Source organism: Glycine soja, chromosome 3 (assembly GCF_004193775.1).
Source record: "Glycine soja cultivar W05 chromosome 3, ASM419377v2, whole genome shotgun sequence".
In the NCBI taxonomy this organism is placed as follows: Eukaryota; Viridiplantae; Streptophyta; class Magnoliopsida; order Fabales; family Fabaceae; genus Glycine; species Glycine soja.
Window position 1 is genome coordinate 43,177,464 of NC_041004.1, and position 17,313 is coordinate 43,194,776.

A 17,313-nucleotide genomic window follows, 5' to 3' on the forward strand; every position below is an offset into this window, starting at 1 on the left:
AGAGGGATAGAAAAGGAAAAAACCATACCAAACTGCTTTATTCTGACTAACATTGGTGTTAGTGTTACCCAATGTTTTAACATTACAAATAATCCAAATAGTTTCATGATATTAATGGTAATTAATTTAGAGCTAAAATGATACATTTTCAATTTATAAACTCGGGTAGATTGCTGAAATATATTGTCATATCCAAGTTTTCATCAGTCAACCAACAAATTACATTTAATTTCATACAAAAGAAATAAAAGACCATTGCACAAAACGCCACCTTTTTGGCGAGAAAAATCTAAAGGAAAAGAGAAAGGAAAAAAATTATAGTGTGATTCAGACTCAGTTGGTGCTCCCCACTCCCACATATGAGCTTACCCTTTAAGCTAAAACAATAATTGGAGATATTTCCCCATTGATAAAAAAGAAAAAAAGAAAAATTGGAGAACTAATCTCCCACTTGTGTACTTTGAAGATATCTCCATGACCTTACATGGGGTCCCTTGTCAAGCAGCATTAGCAAGCCCCCACTGTCAGATGGTAGCCCAAACATATACCTACAATTAGAAGCAGTTCAGATGATGGATAATTTCTGGTCAAGCAATCATTCAAGGATCCCCTAACAAAGTTCCTTATGTACCCTCTAAACTCATCATTAATAGACTCAACACATTGAATTTGTTATATTAATAAGTTTGCTTTGAGAGGACTGTATCAATATACAATTTGTTATATTAATAAGTGTGCTTTGAGAGGACTTAATCTAGGCATGACACGTGATTAAATTCTTTCCATGGTTCAGATTTAATTGTGTTTTGGGTTGCAACAAGGTTCCAAGGGTAAGACCACAGTGTTTTGGTATCGCCACGACCTGCAAGTTGAGACAAATGCGGCAGCAAGGGAATTTTTTTGATTCGTATTATAGGCAAAAATTGGTGCTTCGAAACAGAACCATGAATCCAGATCATATCCTAACTCATAATCAGAAATCAGTCCTTTGAATACTGAGAATGAGAGGTTGAGATGTGGACTGCCACCGCCAAACCCTTGCAACCTTCAACCCAGGAACACTTCACCAGAGAGAGAGAGAGAGAATCGAATGATGTTTGAAGGAAAATAGAAGAAAGGCGAATGAACAATAATGGGGATTTTGCTCTAGCACATTGAAATACGACAAAATAGGAGAATCAACGCACACTACGCCAGTTATGTTGTGTTATGTGCCTTTGGTAACTTGAAGTGGTGTTTCTGTATCAACTATGAACCCTTCCCGGCTCCAACAATTGACTCGTTTAGTGAGACACATTATTGACAGGCTTAATCTCGTTTTTCTATTGCTCTTGTTGAAAACTTTCTACTCCCCTTCCAGTGAGGCATACAAATTGTTTCTGAGATGCAATTCCAGCTATCGAACAGGGCACCAGCAATGTAAAACTGGAGAAGTGCTGTGTGCCCAAGGAAAATGATACGGGAGTTAAAAAAAAAACTTCTTTAAGTTTTACTTGATGCATAAACCGTAAACGGCATTGCATTTTACCAAAGAGAGCACCTAAAACATCCGTTTTGTCTTTGATTCATTTTTTTTTAAATAAGCATTAGATCAGTTTTACTCCATGTGTCAGCAGAGACCACAAAGGACTGGAGATGTGCATTTCTTTTAGCAAGTGGAGAGGAACTATACTCGTCAAATTTCACAGGAAAATGAAGAATCTTCAGAAATGTAGAATGACTGGATCAATGTTACAACATTCTTTTGCAAACATTATGCGTTATGAGACTACTGAATTCAAAACTATTGTTTTCTTTAAATGATTTCTGGCTACGGTGGTTGTGAGAATTATGCCTGATTTTGCACACTTTTCGAGACTGCGCATTTCAACAACTCAATCACCAGGCAACATCCCACCAGATGTGGTACACAAATTTTTAAATAAAGACTAAAGCTACTAACTGCTTACTTGATTTGATGAGCTTTCTTTCTCCAGAAAACAATTGATGCAATCCACTGAACAACAAAAGAAAAATGAAATAGCATAAGTGCTGCTACTGTCAAAATCTTCAACCATGAGATGAATGTGAAGAATAGAAATTATATCAAAGGTACCTTAAGCTAAAAAAATGGGCAAATTAACTAGGATACAAGTCCATATTATCATATAATTTGCAGACACCAGTTGTTTATAAAGTACCTTAAAAACTGTAAAGAATGAAAAGCTGCTAATAAAGGATCTCGCTGTCATTTTTTTCTGCTGTGACATCTCTTTGCACAATTCTTGAGCTATTTCCTTCAACAAAACAAGCTGTGCTTTATCAGTGCGCATTGAAATGATTGCCTGCCTCATTGATTCCCTATCAGCCTCAAGTGCTTGAAGCCTCATGTAAAGCTTCTTTACATGTAGATCTTCAAAATCTGCATGATCAACAAAGTCCCTTGGAGTGGTTGCATAATAATCGTAAACGCTAGCTCCGGCTTTGAACTCAGAGTCAATTGTATAGACTTTATCAATCATATCATCACCAGCTTCCGATGCATTATCTACCTTCTTCAAATTGGAAAGATCCTCATCTATCTTCCTAAAGCTAGGAGAATCCATCATATACTCAGGGCACAATGAAGACGAGTCACAGGAAAATTTCCTGGAATGTTTAGCCCGTCTTGGAGACTGTCCAACTATCACCTTCTCTAGAATATTTTTTCCACTGAATTCCCCATCCATCTGACTATAAGTGGGACTTCTCTCCATTTGAGATATCCTACTTTCCAGGTTCTTCAAACGGTCCTTAGGAGTTTCGCCAAATGCATATTTGTCAATGTCTATCTCATCATTATCATCTGTTGAAGCATGCATTGCATTACATCTCAAAGGAGGGTACTCATAAGGGGGAAATTCATACTGATCCCCTTCTCCCTCGGACTCACTGATGCCAAAACTCATCAACCTGTGCTTATAAGCCTGCACCTCACATGTGAGCGAGTGAATTGCCTGCTCTCTCTTATACAACAATTCCTCCAATGCTAGAAGCTCCTGCTGATCGTGCGACGTCCTCTCTTCCACAAATCTCTTGAACTGTCGTGCTTCCAGCTGAAGCTCTGCCTTCTCCCTCTGCAGCCTCAATATCATTGTCATGGTCTCATTCGCAGCCGAGGAGGCCGCATTCCTCTCCTCCTCCAATTCTTCATACAAATCCTGTATTGATTTCTGTTGGCTGCTGACAGCCTCGCGGAGTGCATCACATTCATTCCCAATCTCAACACGCGCCACCAGATCGCAATCTGGCCCCGGCACAGAGAATTGGTCGCCCTGTTCCAGCTGCTTGTGCTTCCTTTTCACAGAACGGAGCCAATTCCCTGAAGATTGAGCTGCCATGGAGCAATCACTACACCCGCATTCACAGTGCTTGCAGCATTTCACCGAATCGCCAGAAGATTCCAAATCCATAAATCAAAATGCATGCATTCAAACCGAAACAATTTCGAAAATAAAACGAAATTCACCGATGATTTTAACAAATGAAGAAAACGATAAGAAAAAAATCTGCGATATCCTCTCGTTTTTCAATTCAAAACACCACCACCAAGCACTCTCTTCCCCTCCCTCCAATGTCAAGCACCTTCTCCCTTGGATCAATCATCCAATGAGACATAAACCTAATAAAAAATATAAAAACAACAATCACGTGATGTCATTAAGCTATTTTAATAACAATAAATGAAAAAGAAAACAAATCTACAATGACTGAGTGACGGAAAAGGAAAAAAAAATAAAATTGCAAGGAATAAACACGGCAGAAATTTGATCCCTCTGGTTTCAGCTTGAAGAAGAAGAAAAAAAGGAAGAGGAAGAATGACCTTGAAGTTGAAGAAATGCGGTTGACGAATGGAGAAAGGGTGAACCCGCTTTCTTGGGAGGAAAGAATGCGGGTGTTTGGTTTGGAGGGAAGAATGATTTGGAAACCCTAGATTGAATTTGTTTTGTTTTAACCTCTTTTCTTTTTATTAATGTCTCTTGAGATATGGATTGTGGATTTTGTTGACGTCGTTTACGTTGAGCTCTACTCTCTCTTTCTCTTATCCCCACAGATATCTGAAAATCGACGGTTTCGGTCGTCTCGAGGGTGGCACCTTTCTCTTATTCCTATTTTAGTATTTTACTCCTACTTAGATAAGTGAATATTTTTTGCATTTTTTAAAATCTCATTGAAGCATGCAATCAATGTTTTTAAAAAGAGTAGGATGAGCAAATTAATTGCTAAAATTGCACTTGTGAAAAAAGTTATCGAAATGGTAATTCGTCAAATATTTTATAAAGTTACATTGTAACGTGTTGTTTAATAATAATATTAATAGGCTTAAAAATATTAATCTAATATTTCAGATATATAAAGTTGATTTTTATGTAAAAAAATATTCCGATAGTAAATGATAAAAAAGAAAATAATAGGTCGAAACTATTTCATATCAATATTATAATTAAAAAATAATAATGAATAAAAACAAAGACGAATAGAGAAGATTATTATCAGGAAGATTGTAGTATCACTTATTATAATTTTAAAAGTTATATGTAAGACCATTTTAAAAGTTGAAGGCACAATATGAATCTAGTTAACATCTTTTTTTATCATATTACTTAGTTTTGTTTTTTCCATCCACGAACATCACAGTATAATTTTGTGACGATAAGAACTAATTTAATTTTTTTAAATAAAATAAAGAATTAAAATATTTTTTTTATAAAATGCGATATCAAACTAAACAAAATAAACAAGAACCAAAAGTAGTGCAGTGAAGGTTAATAAAAATTATCCATTTTAATTAAGCCTTCTTTTTATTCCATTTTATCTCTTCCACACACCATTTAGGGTATAGGTTTCAAAGAGATATAACTAAAAGTGCAGAGTAAAGCAGCTAGGGGCTTAAAATTCACACTTTTGAGTTAGTCGTTAGCAATGATTTATCACTTGCATCATATATTAGATAAATGTAATTTTCAACCTCTTTTCCCTCCACTTTATCTCTTCTACTATATCCATCATTAATTTTGACATGGTCATGACTGAATGATTCATTTAGAGTAGTACTTCATTGATAGGGATGATTGACCAACAAATAGAGGTCAATTATAATTTTTTAATATAAAAGGGTATACTTTACATTAATTATATCAATCTCACTTCTTTTTGCTGTGTATAAAAAAAATACCAAGTGAATATGAGTTTTTTTTTTTCTTGTCATTGGTGTAAAGTATCTGTTGATTGCTCATAATTAATGTATAACATTTCTAATTTATAATTTGAAAAGTCGTTGAAAAATTTAAAAATATTAAACTGCATGCGTATTCTGACAAATTTAAACACACAAATAGACAGCATACAAGTTTTACTGACTCTGGATGAATGCATCTAATTGAATTTTTTCACCTTAATTATAGATCATTCTTTCCGTTTTTGAGAGCCCCGCATCAACATATGTCACATCATTTTGGTGTTAAATATAAGTCAGGAGTACCACTCTGTCTGTTACTTGGGGTTCTCGCTTCAGACACAGGGCGTTTTATGTTGTGAGTAGTGAAAGTGATGACTGTTTTTATTTTTATTGTCATCAGCAAAACAAGTTATTTATATTTTATACTAGAGGAAATCACCATGCATATGCCTAATAATAATATCATCTGCAACAGCAACACCAAGGGGAATATGCTAGAAGAATGTTTACACAATAATGCGCCTTCATGTGAGGTTAAGACAGTGGGGTTATGTTAAGGTATTTCTGAAATCAATTAAAAATGGAAACAGATGGCATGAAGAGATACATGATGGGGGAATCGAAAAATAATATGTTTTCTTTATCCTGTTTTTTGTTTGGTATTTTAGAGGTGGTGATGGATTTTGAAATTTCAATTAATATTCTTCTTACTACATCAAAAGCTAATTAACTCTGGTATTCTTATTCTTCGCCAAAAAAGTGTGTATCTGATTATCTGCTTTCAATTACATGCATCACTCGAAATACAGCTACCCCTTCACCATCATATTTACATAGGCATGGACTTGAACAAATTTTAATTAAGTAGCCCAGTAGATGCTAATTGTTTTTTCATTAGTTTACAAACGAATGCAAAGAGAAACTCGCCCAATACGTAATTATTTCAGCTAAAGGTGTGTAGTGTCATGATCTATATATATCATACCAACCAAGAGCAATTCTGCAAGTGTCATGTTACCTCCAGCAGGATCTACCAGCCTTTGTGACTTGTATTTTAAGTAAATGCATAGCATAGGCTCTCATTTTTCTTTCACGAAACTCCAAGCCACCAAACTCTCCAACCGTAACTAATTAAGCACATTCTTCGTGGATGACAGTCCAAGATGGTTCCTTCCTCCCTTTTTTTTTTGGCTTGGTATGGTTCATGCAAATTGTGAATTTGGAACCGCGCATTTTTGGTTTTCTAATAGCAAATTTCTTGTATGAAAATGCAAATTAGACTTTTCATATAACTTGATTTCAACTGTTTTTTTGTTTTCCCGTAAAAAAATAAATAATATTTCTTTGCTTTTTTGGGGGGTAAATATTAATAATATCTAAATAATGGTGAGAGAGTTTAAAAGTTACATACAATTTAGTTTATCCTTAACTGATTTATTTTAATTATTTCAACAAAATCAAATATTTTTAATTTTAAAAATCAAATATTTTGAATATTTTTTTAATATAAACAACGTCTTTTAAGTTTTAACTTCATGCCTTTTATCTTATTAAACTAAACTGGCCAAAGCCCAACTAAAAGGTATACCACCTTTACAACTTGGGTTGGGCTTCCCCTCTTTACTATAATTTATATATCGATTTTTCAACAAGACAAAGGACTTTTTTTTAGCGTCTAAAATAATTTTGGATCAAATAGCAAAGATGTGTTTCTATATATATAAGTAAAATTTTATTAAGCAACAGAATATAAGGGATATTATAATCTGAATACAATAATCCTTGATTATCAAAGGGATAAAAGAACACAAGCTACAAGATCATTATATCAATCAGAAAAGAACATTAAACACTATCCATTTTGACCTTGAACGATGTTCATATATAGTCTCATTTACCAAGTCTAAAACACCATTAAAATCAACCTGAATACCTTGAAGTACAATTTTGTTACGCATAATATTCAAATAAACCATACCACAACCTTCCAGCAGAGATGACAAATAGGCCGCACAACTTTTTCCTTCTTAAGACGTACGCACACACGCGCATATATTATTAATGTATCTAATATAGTATATTACAGCATATTACTAATATGAACTTATAATCATGCCTAGTATATATTTTGTACTAGTGAACAACATTGTTTTTGTAACAACATGAATTTAATTTGGTGATAACTCTTTGTGCGACAGTATATATGTAAGTCCATTCGTGGATGTAGGCTTGAAGCAGTCATTTGTTGCGCCAATAATTAGCACATGTCATGATTACTCTCGTCCATTATTGCTTGAATCACCAATGGGTCATGGTTTTTGACATTTGGACAAAACAAATTGTACAATCATTGTGAATAGCTTGAAACATGACTTAGCCAAAAGTCATATACTTCTTCTCCCACTAGCTAGTTTGAGACTTTGGCTACATTGATTTCCAATTGAAGATGCATAATAACCAAAATTTTGACTCGAGTGTGGTATAATTACATTATAAGGATAGGGGTTTGCCTGTGCCAACGCTAAGATATATATCAACTAATCTTTGATGCTTATCGTCTTCCTTTTAGTGCCGGAAAAAGTAGAAACGGATCAATTTCGGCAATAGTGGATTAATTAATTTATAGAAGTTTAGTGAGCTCAAGCATGCATAGTCAAGATCCACAATGATAAATTGGCGCAACAAGTATTATTTAATTTATTTAACCTTTTCAATCCAAAGATTGCGTCTTTTGTAAAGAGTTTGTAGCATGAAATTCCTTGTCTTGACCTTTTGGTCTGTTAACTCTTGAGTGGCCACGAAATGATTTTAGCACAGGCTCTTACAGTCTCAAATGGTGGAGAACGATATATGATAGTTAATAAATTAATAACTAATTAAATAGAGAAAACTGAAAAGTTTATCATATACATTTAGCTTCCGTGCCTTTGACACATGTCCAAACTTTTGCAGCGAAAATATGGTCATTCTAGTGGACATTATGGATTGTCCACTAGTCTAGCTAGATTAATTATTTTGAAAATGTCCAATCAATCTAAAACATTCCAAATAAAGAAATTAAGCTAATTAAAGAAAGCTGAAAATTTCATCCCTTATGGATAAAGGCCGAAGCTCTTGAGGGCTTCTGTCACTACAATGAACTATAATTTGTGGTTTTGAAACACAGATTCTTTGAACCTGACACGGTAATTCGTGGAAGAATGATACGGAATGCGAACCCCGAAACTGAGGATGCATCATGCATGCATGTGTTTCCACTTTCCAACAAAATTGGTCTTCTGATATGCATTGCATTATCTTTTCAGAATTGATGTTTTATATAGTACTAAGACCAAATTTTATAGTTAACGTCGGATATTTAACGACGAGTCAAATAAAATAAATCATAATAAAATATCTTTACTGAGAAAAAGAAAAAAAAAACTTGTTTTCAAATTAAATAAAAGAAAATTCCATCAAAATTTATTTTAAATGATTCAAATAATAAAACTTAATACCGTCCATTTCATTAATATTGTATTTTATTATTAGTGATCTAAAGATAACATCTGTGCCTGTGCATGTATCTATTCCGGATTTGTGTGAGAAAAAGGTGGGTAATAGCTATAGCTAGATTCAAGCGATGGAGTCGGGGATACCCTTGTTTTGGACCCACAAATCCACGCAAAAAGCATCTTGACGTTGAGATAAAGCACATTACATTACTCACCAAAACATATGGCAATTATGCAAATGAAAAAGTTTGCGAACACACGTGGGTATCGTTTGTCTGCTTCGACCTTCCAGATAATTTTCATGTTTTGTAATTTGAATTCACCCTAGTAAAAAAAATCACTCAATCGGGGTAGTTCAATTTGAAACGAGTCAAACTAACAACAACAACAGTCATCAAACTAATAGACTTAAATTTTTATAAGTTCTAGAGTAGCTTAAATTAAAGTAATATTAATACTAAAATTCTAAATGATCATAAATAAATAAAGTTACAGAATCATAAATTAAGTATCTAATAGTTTTAAAACGATGTGATTGTTACTTACTACTTTCCTATTTAGATATACTTAGTACGTGGAGATTTTGTAAATGATACTATGATGCAATGATGTATTTGTGAAATGTTGTTAAATTATAATTGTCTATACTATCTATATGTCGATAAGATAGAACTCTTATGCATGCCTAATGTGATATTCAATGATTAAGACTAGAGATGTTACATATGATATAGTCCATGGTACTGATTTGATTATATATTGATTATATTGTTTGTCTGTCTAAGGGATGTAGATGTTATTTCTTTATCTTGGTGTTCAGTGATTGAGGTCAAATGATAATGAACCTATGCATGCCTATTGAGGTAGAAATATGTTATATAAATGAATAAAAATGACTCTTGAAAGATGAATCAGTCTCTACAGATGTATATCAAGAGTGCATTTTAGTTAGATGACATGATAGAAGGCCTAATGGGAGATGGAGTGGGAAGTTGTGGTTTGGTACGCCACGAGTTGATGTGTGTGGCCTTAGATAAGGTTTAAGGGATGAAAGCTATCAAGTGTGTGGCGCTCCAATGAGTAAGTTGATCTCATATATATTTTAGGATTGATAGTGTCAGCTCATAACATGTTGATAATTTTGTGTGATGATGTAGAAGGTATACCTAATGATGTAATGATGATGTGACCTTGTGAAGAGATTGTTCCATGATTTGAGCACGCACACACACATTAGAATCAAACTTCACTCATTGTTATTTTATTTATATGTATGTACTTCTTGACGGGATAAGTGATCCAATTTATTTATTTCTGTATTTGAGTTAGGATAAAAATTGCGAATTTCTCGCACTAGATTTTTTTTATATATTATTTGGGATTAGCTAATGCACAATTTATTTGCATTTATTTTTACAGTGTGAAATGAAGTTATTAAAAGAAGATCCTGCATTTCAAATTAAACATGCATAATAAACATTTCCTTTAATCTCGAAAAAATTATCCTCATTTTTATAATAATTAAAACTAATAAAAATATTAGTGTGAATTGTGTCTAATAGGATGTTATAGTTATCATCTATTGATGATTTGGTCACACCAACTGCCCTATATCATATGTTGATCACTTCAGGATAGCCCAATTCCTCAATTATGTTCAACACCTCCCAATAACTCCATATTTTTCCTTCATACTTAATTAGTTTTGTATGGGTCCACAAACCGAAGGTGGACATCAACAAAAAGAAAAGTTATTGTCTATTCTCGTAAGACCTAACCCACCAAAACATCATTACATGCCCAACACAATATATACTTCAAAAACAAAAACTGAATAACACACACACACATGCCAACACATAGCAACAAACAAAATTGGACCAATTTCATTCAATTTACACAGAATAATAAATAAATACCCCTAATGCCCTATATGTGTAGGACCACAATATCAACCGAAAAAAAACCAACTCTAGCTACCATTCTCGCAATAAGCAATATGTTACAAATTGATCTACCTTCAAAATTTGTACTTTTAAGATCATAATTGCAAATATCTAACGGAGTTAGATGACAATTGAATCACTAAGGTCAATTTAATGATGGGGTTGGAGTACGTAGTATTCATGAAGTCATAAATTTAAATCTCAACGCGATCATAATTCATAAAAAAGAAATTAAATGAAAATTGGCAATTTTGCAATTGTTATATTAAAGTTTGCAAACATAAGACACTAACTTAGTACAAAATAAACATAAAAGGCGAAATTAAAATTAAAACATCAAAAGTATAAATTTGTCTAAAACTAAATTTTGATTTTAAAAACATCTCTTTCAGGATATCATGTATTCATTTTATAAGATGCTACTTTATCAACAATTATTACTTATTAGATCACTAATGATCAAAGGATTCGGCGATCCACCTTAACCATAAAAATTAGATACTACTTCATCACTAATTATCACCTTGAATACATTCTCAACCCACTAAAAAGGAGGACAAAATAAATTGAGTGTCTAGTGGAACTTAGATAAAAGTAAGTACGTCATTCATGTCTTCGGATGTCTTCTAATTTCGAACACAGAAATCCATAAACTGATGTTATTGGTGTTATCCGTCATCTTTTATACTCTATCTGTGTGTCACATTTTATGATCACGAACAAGACGTGAATGACCTATAAGATTCCCACTCCCACTCCCACTCCCACAATCTCATCACTATAAGCTTGTCAATTGTCATTTATATACCTATCAATCATCATCCCACTTTTTTTTTCTTCTTCAAAATATCTAAATCAATTTCCCGAGTTTGATATGGAATGAATGAATAACGTCAACCTGCAAATGAAGAACTTATACAAATGTAACATACATTTGAAATAATTAATATCAAAGTATTTTACATTGCATGTAACTATAATTAATTAATTAATTAAATTATCATCATGATAAAAAAAACATATAACTGTTTTTTAAAATTATATTAAATGGAAGCTGAAACATAATAAAAATATAGAATTCTTAATTAAAATTCTATTATTATGATTTTTTCGCTTGAAAATTACTGATACAATTAAAAAAGTTATAGCACAAATAGCTAAGAAGGATAGTTGACTACAATCTCCAATGAAAAGCTAGTTAGTTACACGTACACACCATGAAATTGACATATATATATACTTCATTCCCACGAACTACTACTTTTACCGGGCTAAAAATATATATACTAATTAATTAACCTTAATTACATCTCACTATCAGTATCTTTCTACTGTTTAATTTTTTTAACTAGAAGTTTGCAAGCATGAATCCTTTAAGGATTTGGATGACCTCTTCTGTAACTTCTGATGAGAATGAATCATGCGTGAAAAACCCATGCTCGCACCCTTCAAACTCAACGTATTTAATGTCCTTGTCTAATTTTTTTAACCTTGTTGCATAGTTTTTTGCCCTATCCTTGAGCAATTCATTGCCACCTACTATTACCAAAATAGGATCAAGCTTCACTTGTTCAAGATTTGGGCTTCCAGGTCCGAACGGATTCGCCAATGGGTGGTCTCTGCTCTCTCCAACAGGCATCGACAGCCTCCAAAATCTGCTTGATAAAAATAATAATTCGATTAACCGCATGTGTGTGTTAGAGAGAGACCTAAAAATTAACTACATGATCATCACATAATGAAATGATTTCACGATCAAAATGTGTTTTTTTTAATTTTTATATGTCAATTTCTTTTTCACAGTCTCCTTAATTTGTATTGCGCATACTTTATTTCATTATCACCTAGTATATATGACGAATATGTATCTAACAATTGGCTTTAATTTTTGCCAAGCATTTCGGAATAAATAATTACTGTATCATATTGCATTTTGGTATAATATTGGACTAGGCATATCCTCTCGAAAGTGGAAAAGTTTATAAATGATTTTGTTCTCGATTTGGAAATCTGAAGTGTATTGATAAGTAATTATATGATTTAATGTTAATGTTGTACACGCGGTTTCAAGTTTTAACCCATTTTTTATTCTAAGTAAACAATTTATGTCACTACTAGGGAATTTATTTATATGAATTTAAATTTTTTATATATTCTCAACACATTCTAATTTGAGACGAAAAAATAAAGCATTATGATTTTAAATTTACTAGATTTATTTTTAAATTAATTTAAATTATTTTAAACATAACTTTCATTATTTAAATTAAACTCAATTATAGATTATATATTGAAATATGTATTACAATATATAAAATTACAATGATTCCATCTTTTTTTCATATCTACATATAGGTCACTACGAGATAACATAAAAGAGGTGTGGAAGAGGGTTTAGCCAAATGTCACCTCTAATCACTTCAATTACATTCATTATTGCCATTTTGATTTCCACACGTTTCAAAAGTAATCCTTGACATGTATTTATGCGGATTATAAAATTAAATATTTATTATTATAAGTTTGTAATTAATTAAATAAATATTTTTATATATATTTTTTATAAAAGTATAAGCATGTTTTAAACGAGTTGATTTTACCTAAACAAAATTATTTATAATATGGTGAGATTATGTTTTTTTAACATTTTTTCACATATAAAATTAACTTGATCTTAGGATTTTACTTATTGAAAAAATATTTAATTAAAATGTTAAATATGTTATGCTTTAATTAAATATACGAAAATGTGTATTTTATTTTTTTAATAGTATTTAAATGTATTTACATGTTTTTAAGAATCAAAGATGCTAATATATTTATTTTAAAATGTTAGTTGAATATATTTAAGATTTTAAAATGTTTATAACTATTATTCTTTATATTTTCTATTTAAAAATATTATGTTAAAAACATATTAGCTTCAGTAATCTTGCTAAAATAAATTTTAGTATTAAGTAATCATAAGAAATTAATGAAAAACATATTATAATTTAAAAGGAGCATCAAAATCATTTAACTAATTAAGAATTAAGACTAGTCTATCCAAATGCGGTTGTGTCTTATTCATCGCATATTCCTTTCCCATATAAGGTCAAAACGCAGACAAGTGTAGTGAAGTGTTTTAAGTGGGTCAATTCACATAGGCACCACTTTATAGCATTTGTTCATTTAATTACTTACATACCACTTCCAATGTAGCAGTGACATTGATGCTAAAGTGGTCCATTTCAAAGAAGTTGGAAATAACGCAAACCTAAGAATGAAAGGACAAGATTGAGCAAAAAGACACTACACACACAGAGTGGATTTTTTTTTCTTCAAATAATTCATACAGAAAAGAAATTAAGAAAACGATTAATTAGAAAACAGTATATATAATTTAAATTTTTAATGTTTAGTTTAACCTCACCTGTCTAATAACTCGAGGTTCAACATGTGCTCTGGTGGACCTTCCTCGGACTTGGTCCGAACCTCCCCGCCAAAAAACGGAGCAAACAACACGTAACCTCGTACCCGAACCGGGTCCATCTCTCTCGAACCGGACCCCAACCGAACCGCCAGGTGGTGCGCAATGTTCCCGCCAGACGAGTCACCCACCACGAACACGCAATCAAAGTCAACGCCCCCACTCAACCACGCGTCCTCCTTCAAGCTCAGCCCCTGCCTCTGGAGCCACCTCACCGCCTCCACGGCGTCGTCTACTGCGGCCGGAAGACGGTGCTCCGGCGCCAGACGGTAGTCCGGCGAAACCACCACCGCTTGGAGCCCCGACGCGAGGCGCATGCAACAGTTGTGAATATGGGGCCACGTGCGCGAACCGAAGCAAAAGCCTCCACCGTGAAGGAACATCACAATAGGAAGCTTCTTGTTATTGTCTATGGGTGCTACGTGTTGGGGCTTGTAGAAGCGAAGAGAAAGGTTGAATCTCTTGTCAAAGAGATAATCTTTATAGGTTATGGAGTTGTCTTGAATGGGTGAAACTTTGAATTCTATGTCGTTGGAACGGAAAATGGAACCGTCGCTATAAAGTTGGAGGAAGCCCATGCAGTCCTCTACTACGTGAGGGAGGGAACCCATTATTGTAATTATGAGCTAGCTAGCTTCTGTGTGTGTGTTTTGTAAATTGGTTGTGAATGTATATATATATATAAGTGGACAATGATTGCGATAGTGGAGCTAGCCTTGCTATTAATTAGTGGGGATTGGGAAGAGTGATCTTGTGATTATAATTAAATGAAATTCGGTGCCACATTTATCCCTACCTATTGGTTTCTTTTATTTTTTCTCCTGTCAATATATATGGACCTTAGGTTAATTAGCTAGATTGGATCCCTGCTTCTGGAATGTTTATTTTTTAGTGTCCATTAATTAATATGATATGGGGCATGCAGGAGCAATATAAATTTTATCACTTAAGTTTGTCACTTGATCCATATAAAATTATCTGTTGAGATAAGTTAATCCTTAAATGAATATTCATATCTTTAAGAGATTAGTTATTATTAACTTTAAACCAATAAATACCCAAATTCACCCCAAAAAAATTCGAGATATGTAAGATTTTAATAATTAATCATGTATTTATAATATAAATTAAATAATTTTACAGTGTCAACTAATTAAAAAATCATGAATATAATTTTTAAAATAATTCTTATAAAATTTAATATATACTATATATAATAATTTATGATTAAACAATAATATAATTTGTAGATTGCAATGCAAGAGAATTTATAGACTACAATACATATTGATTATAAATGAGACAAAATGATATTAGTAATTAAAAGGTCATTTTTTTAATTGGCATTAAAAGGTCATGTCATGTTAAAAAGTGTAAAATATTTTTAATATAAATAAAAATACTAATTAAATTTTCTTACTCTATATAAATGGATTATGAATAGATATAAAGAATCATAAATAATAACAATAGTAGTTATAATAACCATTACTCTAAAAGGTGTTTGATATATAGGAAAAAAAATTAGTCTCTTAAAATTTGAATTTAGAAATCTTAGTTTTCTATCTTTGGCATTTATAACATGGACCAACAAGCTAGCAAAGGCATGAGGTATATAAAGGCATTTTGATACTTAAGTTAACATGTAAACTAACAAAGTGACGATATATATGAAAAGAAAGTTTGTCTGATAATTCTATAAGTGTACGTCTTTTTAATTTATAAGGCTATACAATGCGGGTAAATCACGATCCTAGTATATACATGAGTGTATCCACAAGGTAAATCTTAATTACCATGATATGTGAGTGTCTCAAATTCATTTACGATTTAGGGTGTAAAGAGTGCCATGAATTAATTACAAGTTCAATGGCTTTAATAGACTTCAAATTAATGAATCCTTGACCTGATGAGAAACTTGGATGTACAAAGCAATATGTTAATTAGTTGGTTTTCACTTGATTGTGCATATCCGTACAACCTAGAAGATGAGTCCTTTAGTTGAATATATTAACAATCCTATGTATATGGTAATTTATAATTAAATAATACTTTTCTTAACATAGAATTTTACTGATACACTATTGTTTTTACATTTTAGATACGATATGGATTCGCGCCTAATATCATTCGAACATCTTCTGTTTGGGATGAAATCACAGTATAAATAATAGTATAATAGTAAAGTTAAAATTTCCAGAAAAAGTGGATAGTGCCTGGTGATTCGGATAGACATTATTATATATGTTCATAATTCGCACGCTAAGCAATTTGGATGTATGTAGCATGACATTGACCACAACTTTTGAGATTTGATTTTTCCTTTTACATATGATATATTATAAATAAACGATCCTGCTGTCCGAAGTATGTATCAAATTAAGTGAAGATTATTTGATAAACTCCACTTAAGTTTATCGTTTGTTTTCTACCCAAGAATTATTTTTAATTGAAAAAATAAAAATAAAACATACAAAAGATATAGCTTGATATTATGTTAATTACTCATTTTTTCAGCAGATTTTTAAACTGAATAAATAATCATTTTTTTCCTAAAAATATGTTGCACTTGATAAGTACTAAATTTTATTTTATCATCTTTTAAGATAATACACTTTTAAAAATAAAAATAATTATTTATCCTTTTTAAATTTTGTTGCAGCCAAAAAATGTGAAAGACCAACCTAGCAATTCCTTGAAATCAACATGAAAAAGAGCCCAAAGGGGAATTAAAGTGCCACGAACAGCATCTATATTCAATAAGAGGATACGAACATACTACATAGTCCATGTTCCACCTACCAATAAGTTTTTTTGCATTATATTCCCAAAAATATCTGGTGCAAAGATATTTCATCAAGTAAAAAAATCGTGTAATACAGATTAAATTTAATAAACTATAAATGTAAAATCTTTATATTACTATAATTAATTTAATAATATACTGATGTATTACTGAAATATTAGACTTTCAAGAAGAAGAAGAAAAAAAAAGAACCTTATATGCCTTAATAACAATAGTCAAATTATTCGAATGACTTGGTAAAGTATAATTGTGTAAAAAAGTTTTACATTAAATCAAAATTCAACCCTCGATTTTTATAGACTTTTTTCTATTCATTTGTAGCATTATGTAATATCATAAAGGCCTCCGTATTGAATTTCACAGCCAAATAAGTCTCGATCGGTTCCTAGAGAAGACAAATA

The 17,313-nt window shown here is 32.0% G+C and overlaps 2 protein-coding genes across 2 annotated transcripts; both read right to left on the minus strand.

The window, feature by feature from the left end:
- Positions 1-138: 138 nt before the first annotated feature.
- LOC114407294 (myosin-binding protein 7-like) lies at positions 139-4,082 on the minus strand. Its single transcript, XM_028370346.1, has 4 exons — positions 3,842-4,082; positions 2,181-3,640; positions 1,950-1,996; positions 139-548 (listed from the first exon to the last, which is right to left on the minus strand). The coding sequence occupies exons 2-4, from the start codon at positions 3,429-3,431 to the stop codon at positions 440-442; spliced, it is 1,407 nt and encodes a 468-aa protein (XP_028226147.1). The 5' UTR covers positions 3,432-3,640; positions 3,842-4,082; the 3' UTR covers positions 139-439.
- Positions 4,083-11,765: 7,683 nt separating this feature from the next.
- On the minus strand, positions 11,766-14,774 carry LOC114407295 (probable carboxylesterase 15). Its single transcript, XM_028370347.1, has 2 exons — positions 14,050-14,774; positions 11,766-12,292 (listed from the first exon to the last, which is right to left on the minus strand). Exons 1-2 carry the CDS (start codon positions 14,715-14,717, stop codon positions 11,986-11,988), a joined length of 975 nt encoding a protein of 324 aa, XP_028226148.1. The 5' UTR covers positions 14,718-14,774; the 3' UTR covers positions 11,766-11,985.
- Between the last annotated feature and the right edge of the window lie 2,539 nt (positions 14,775-17,313).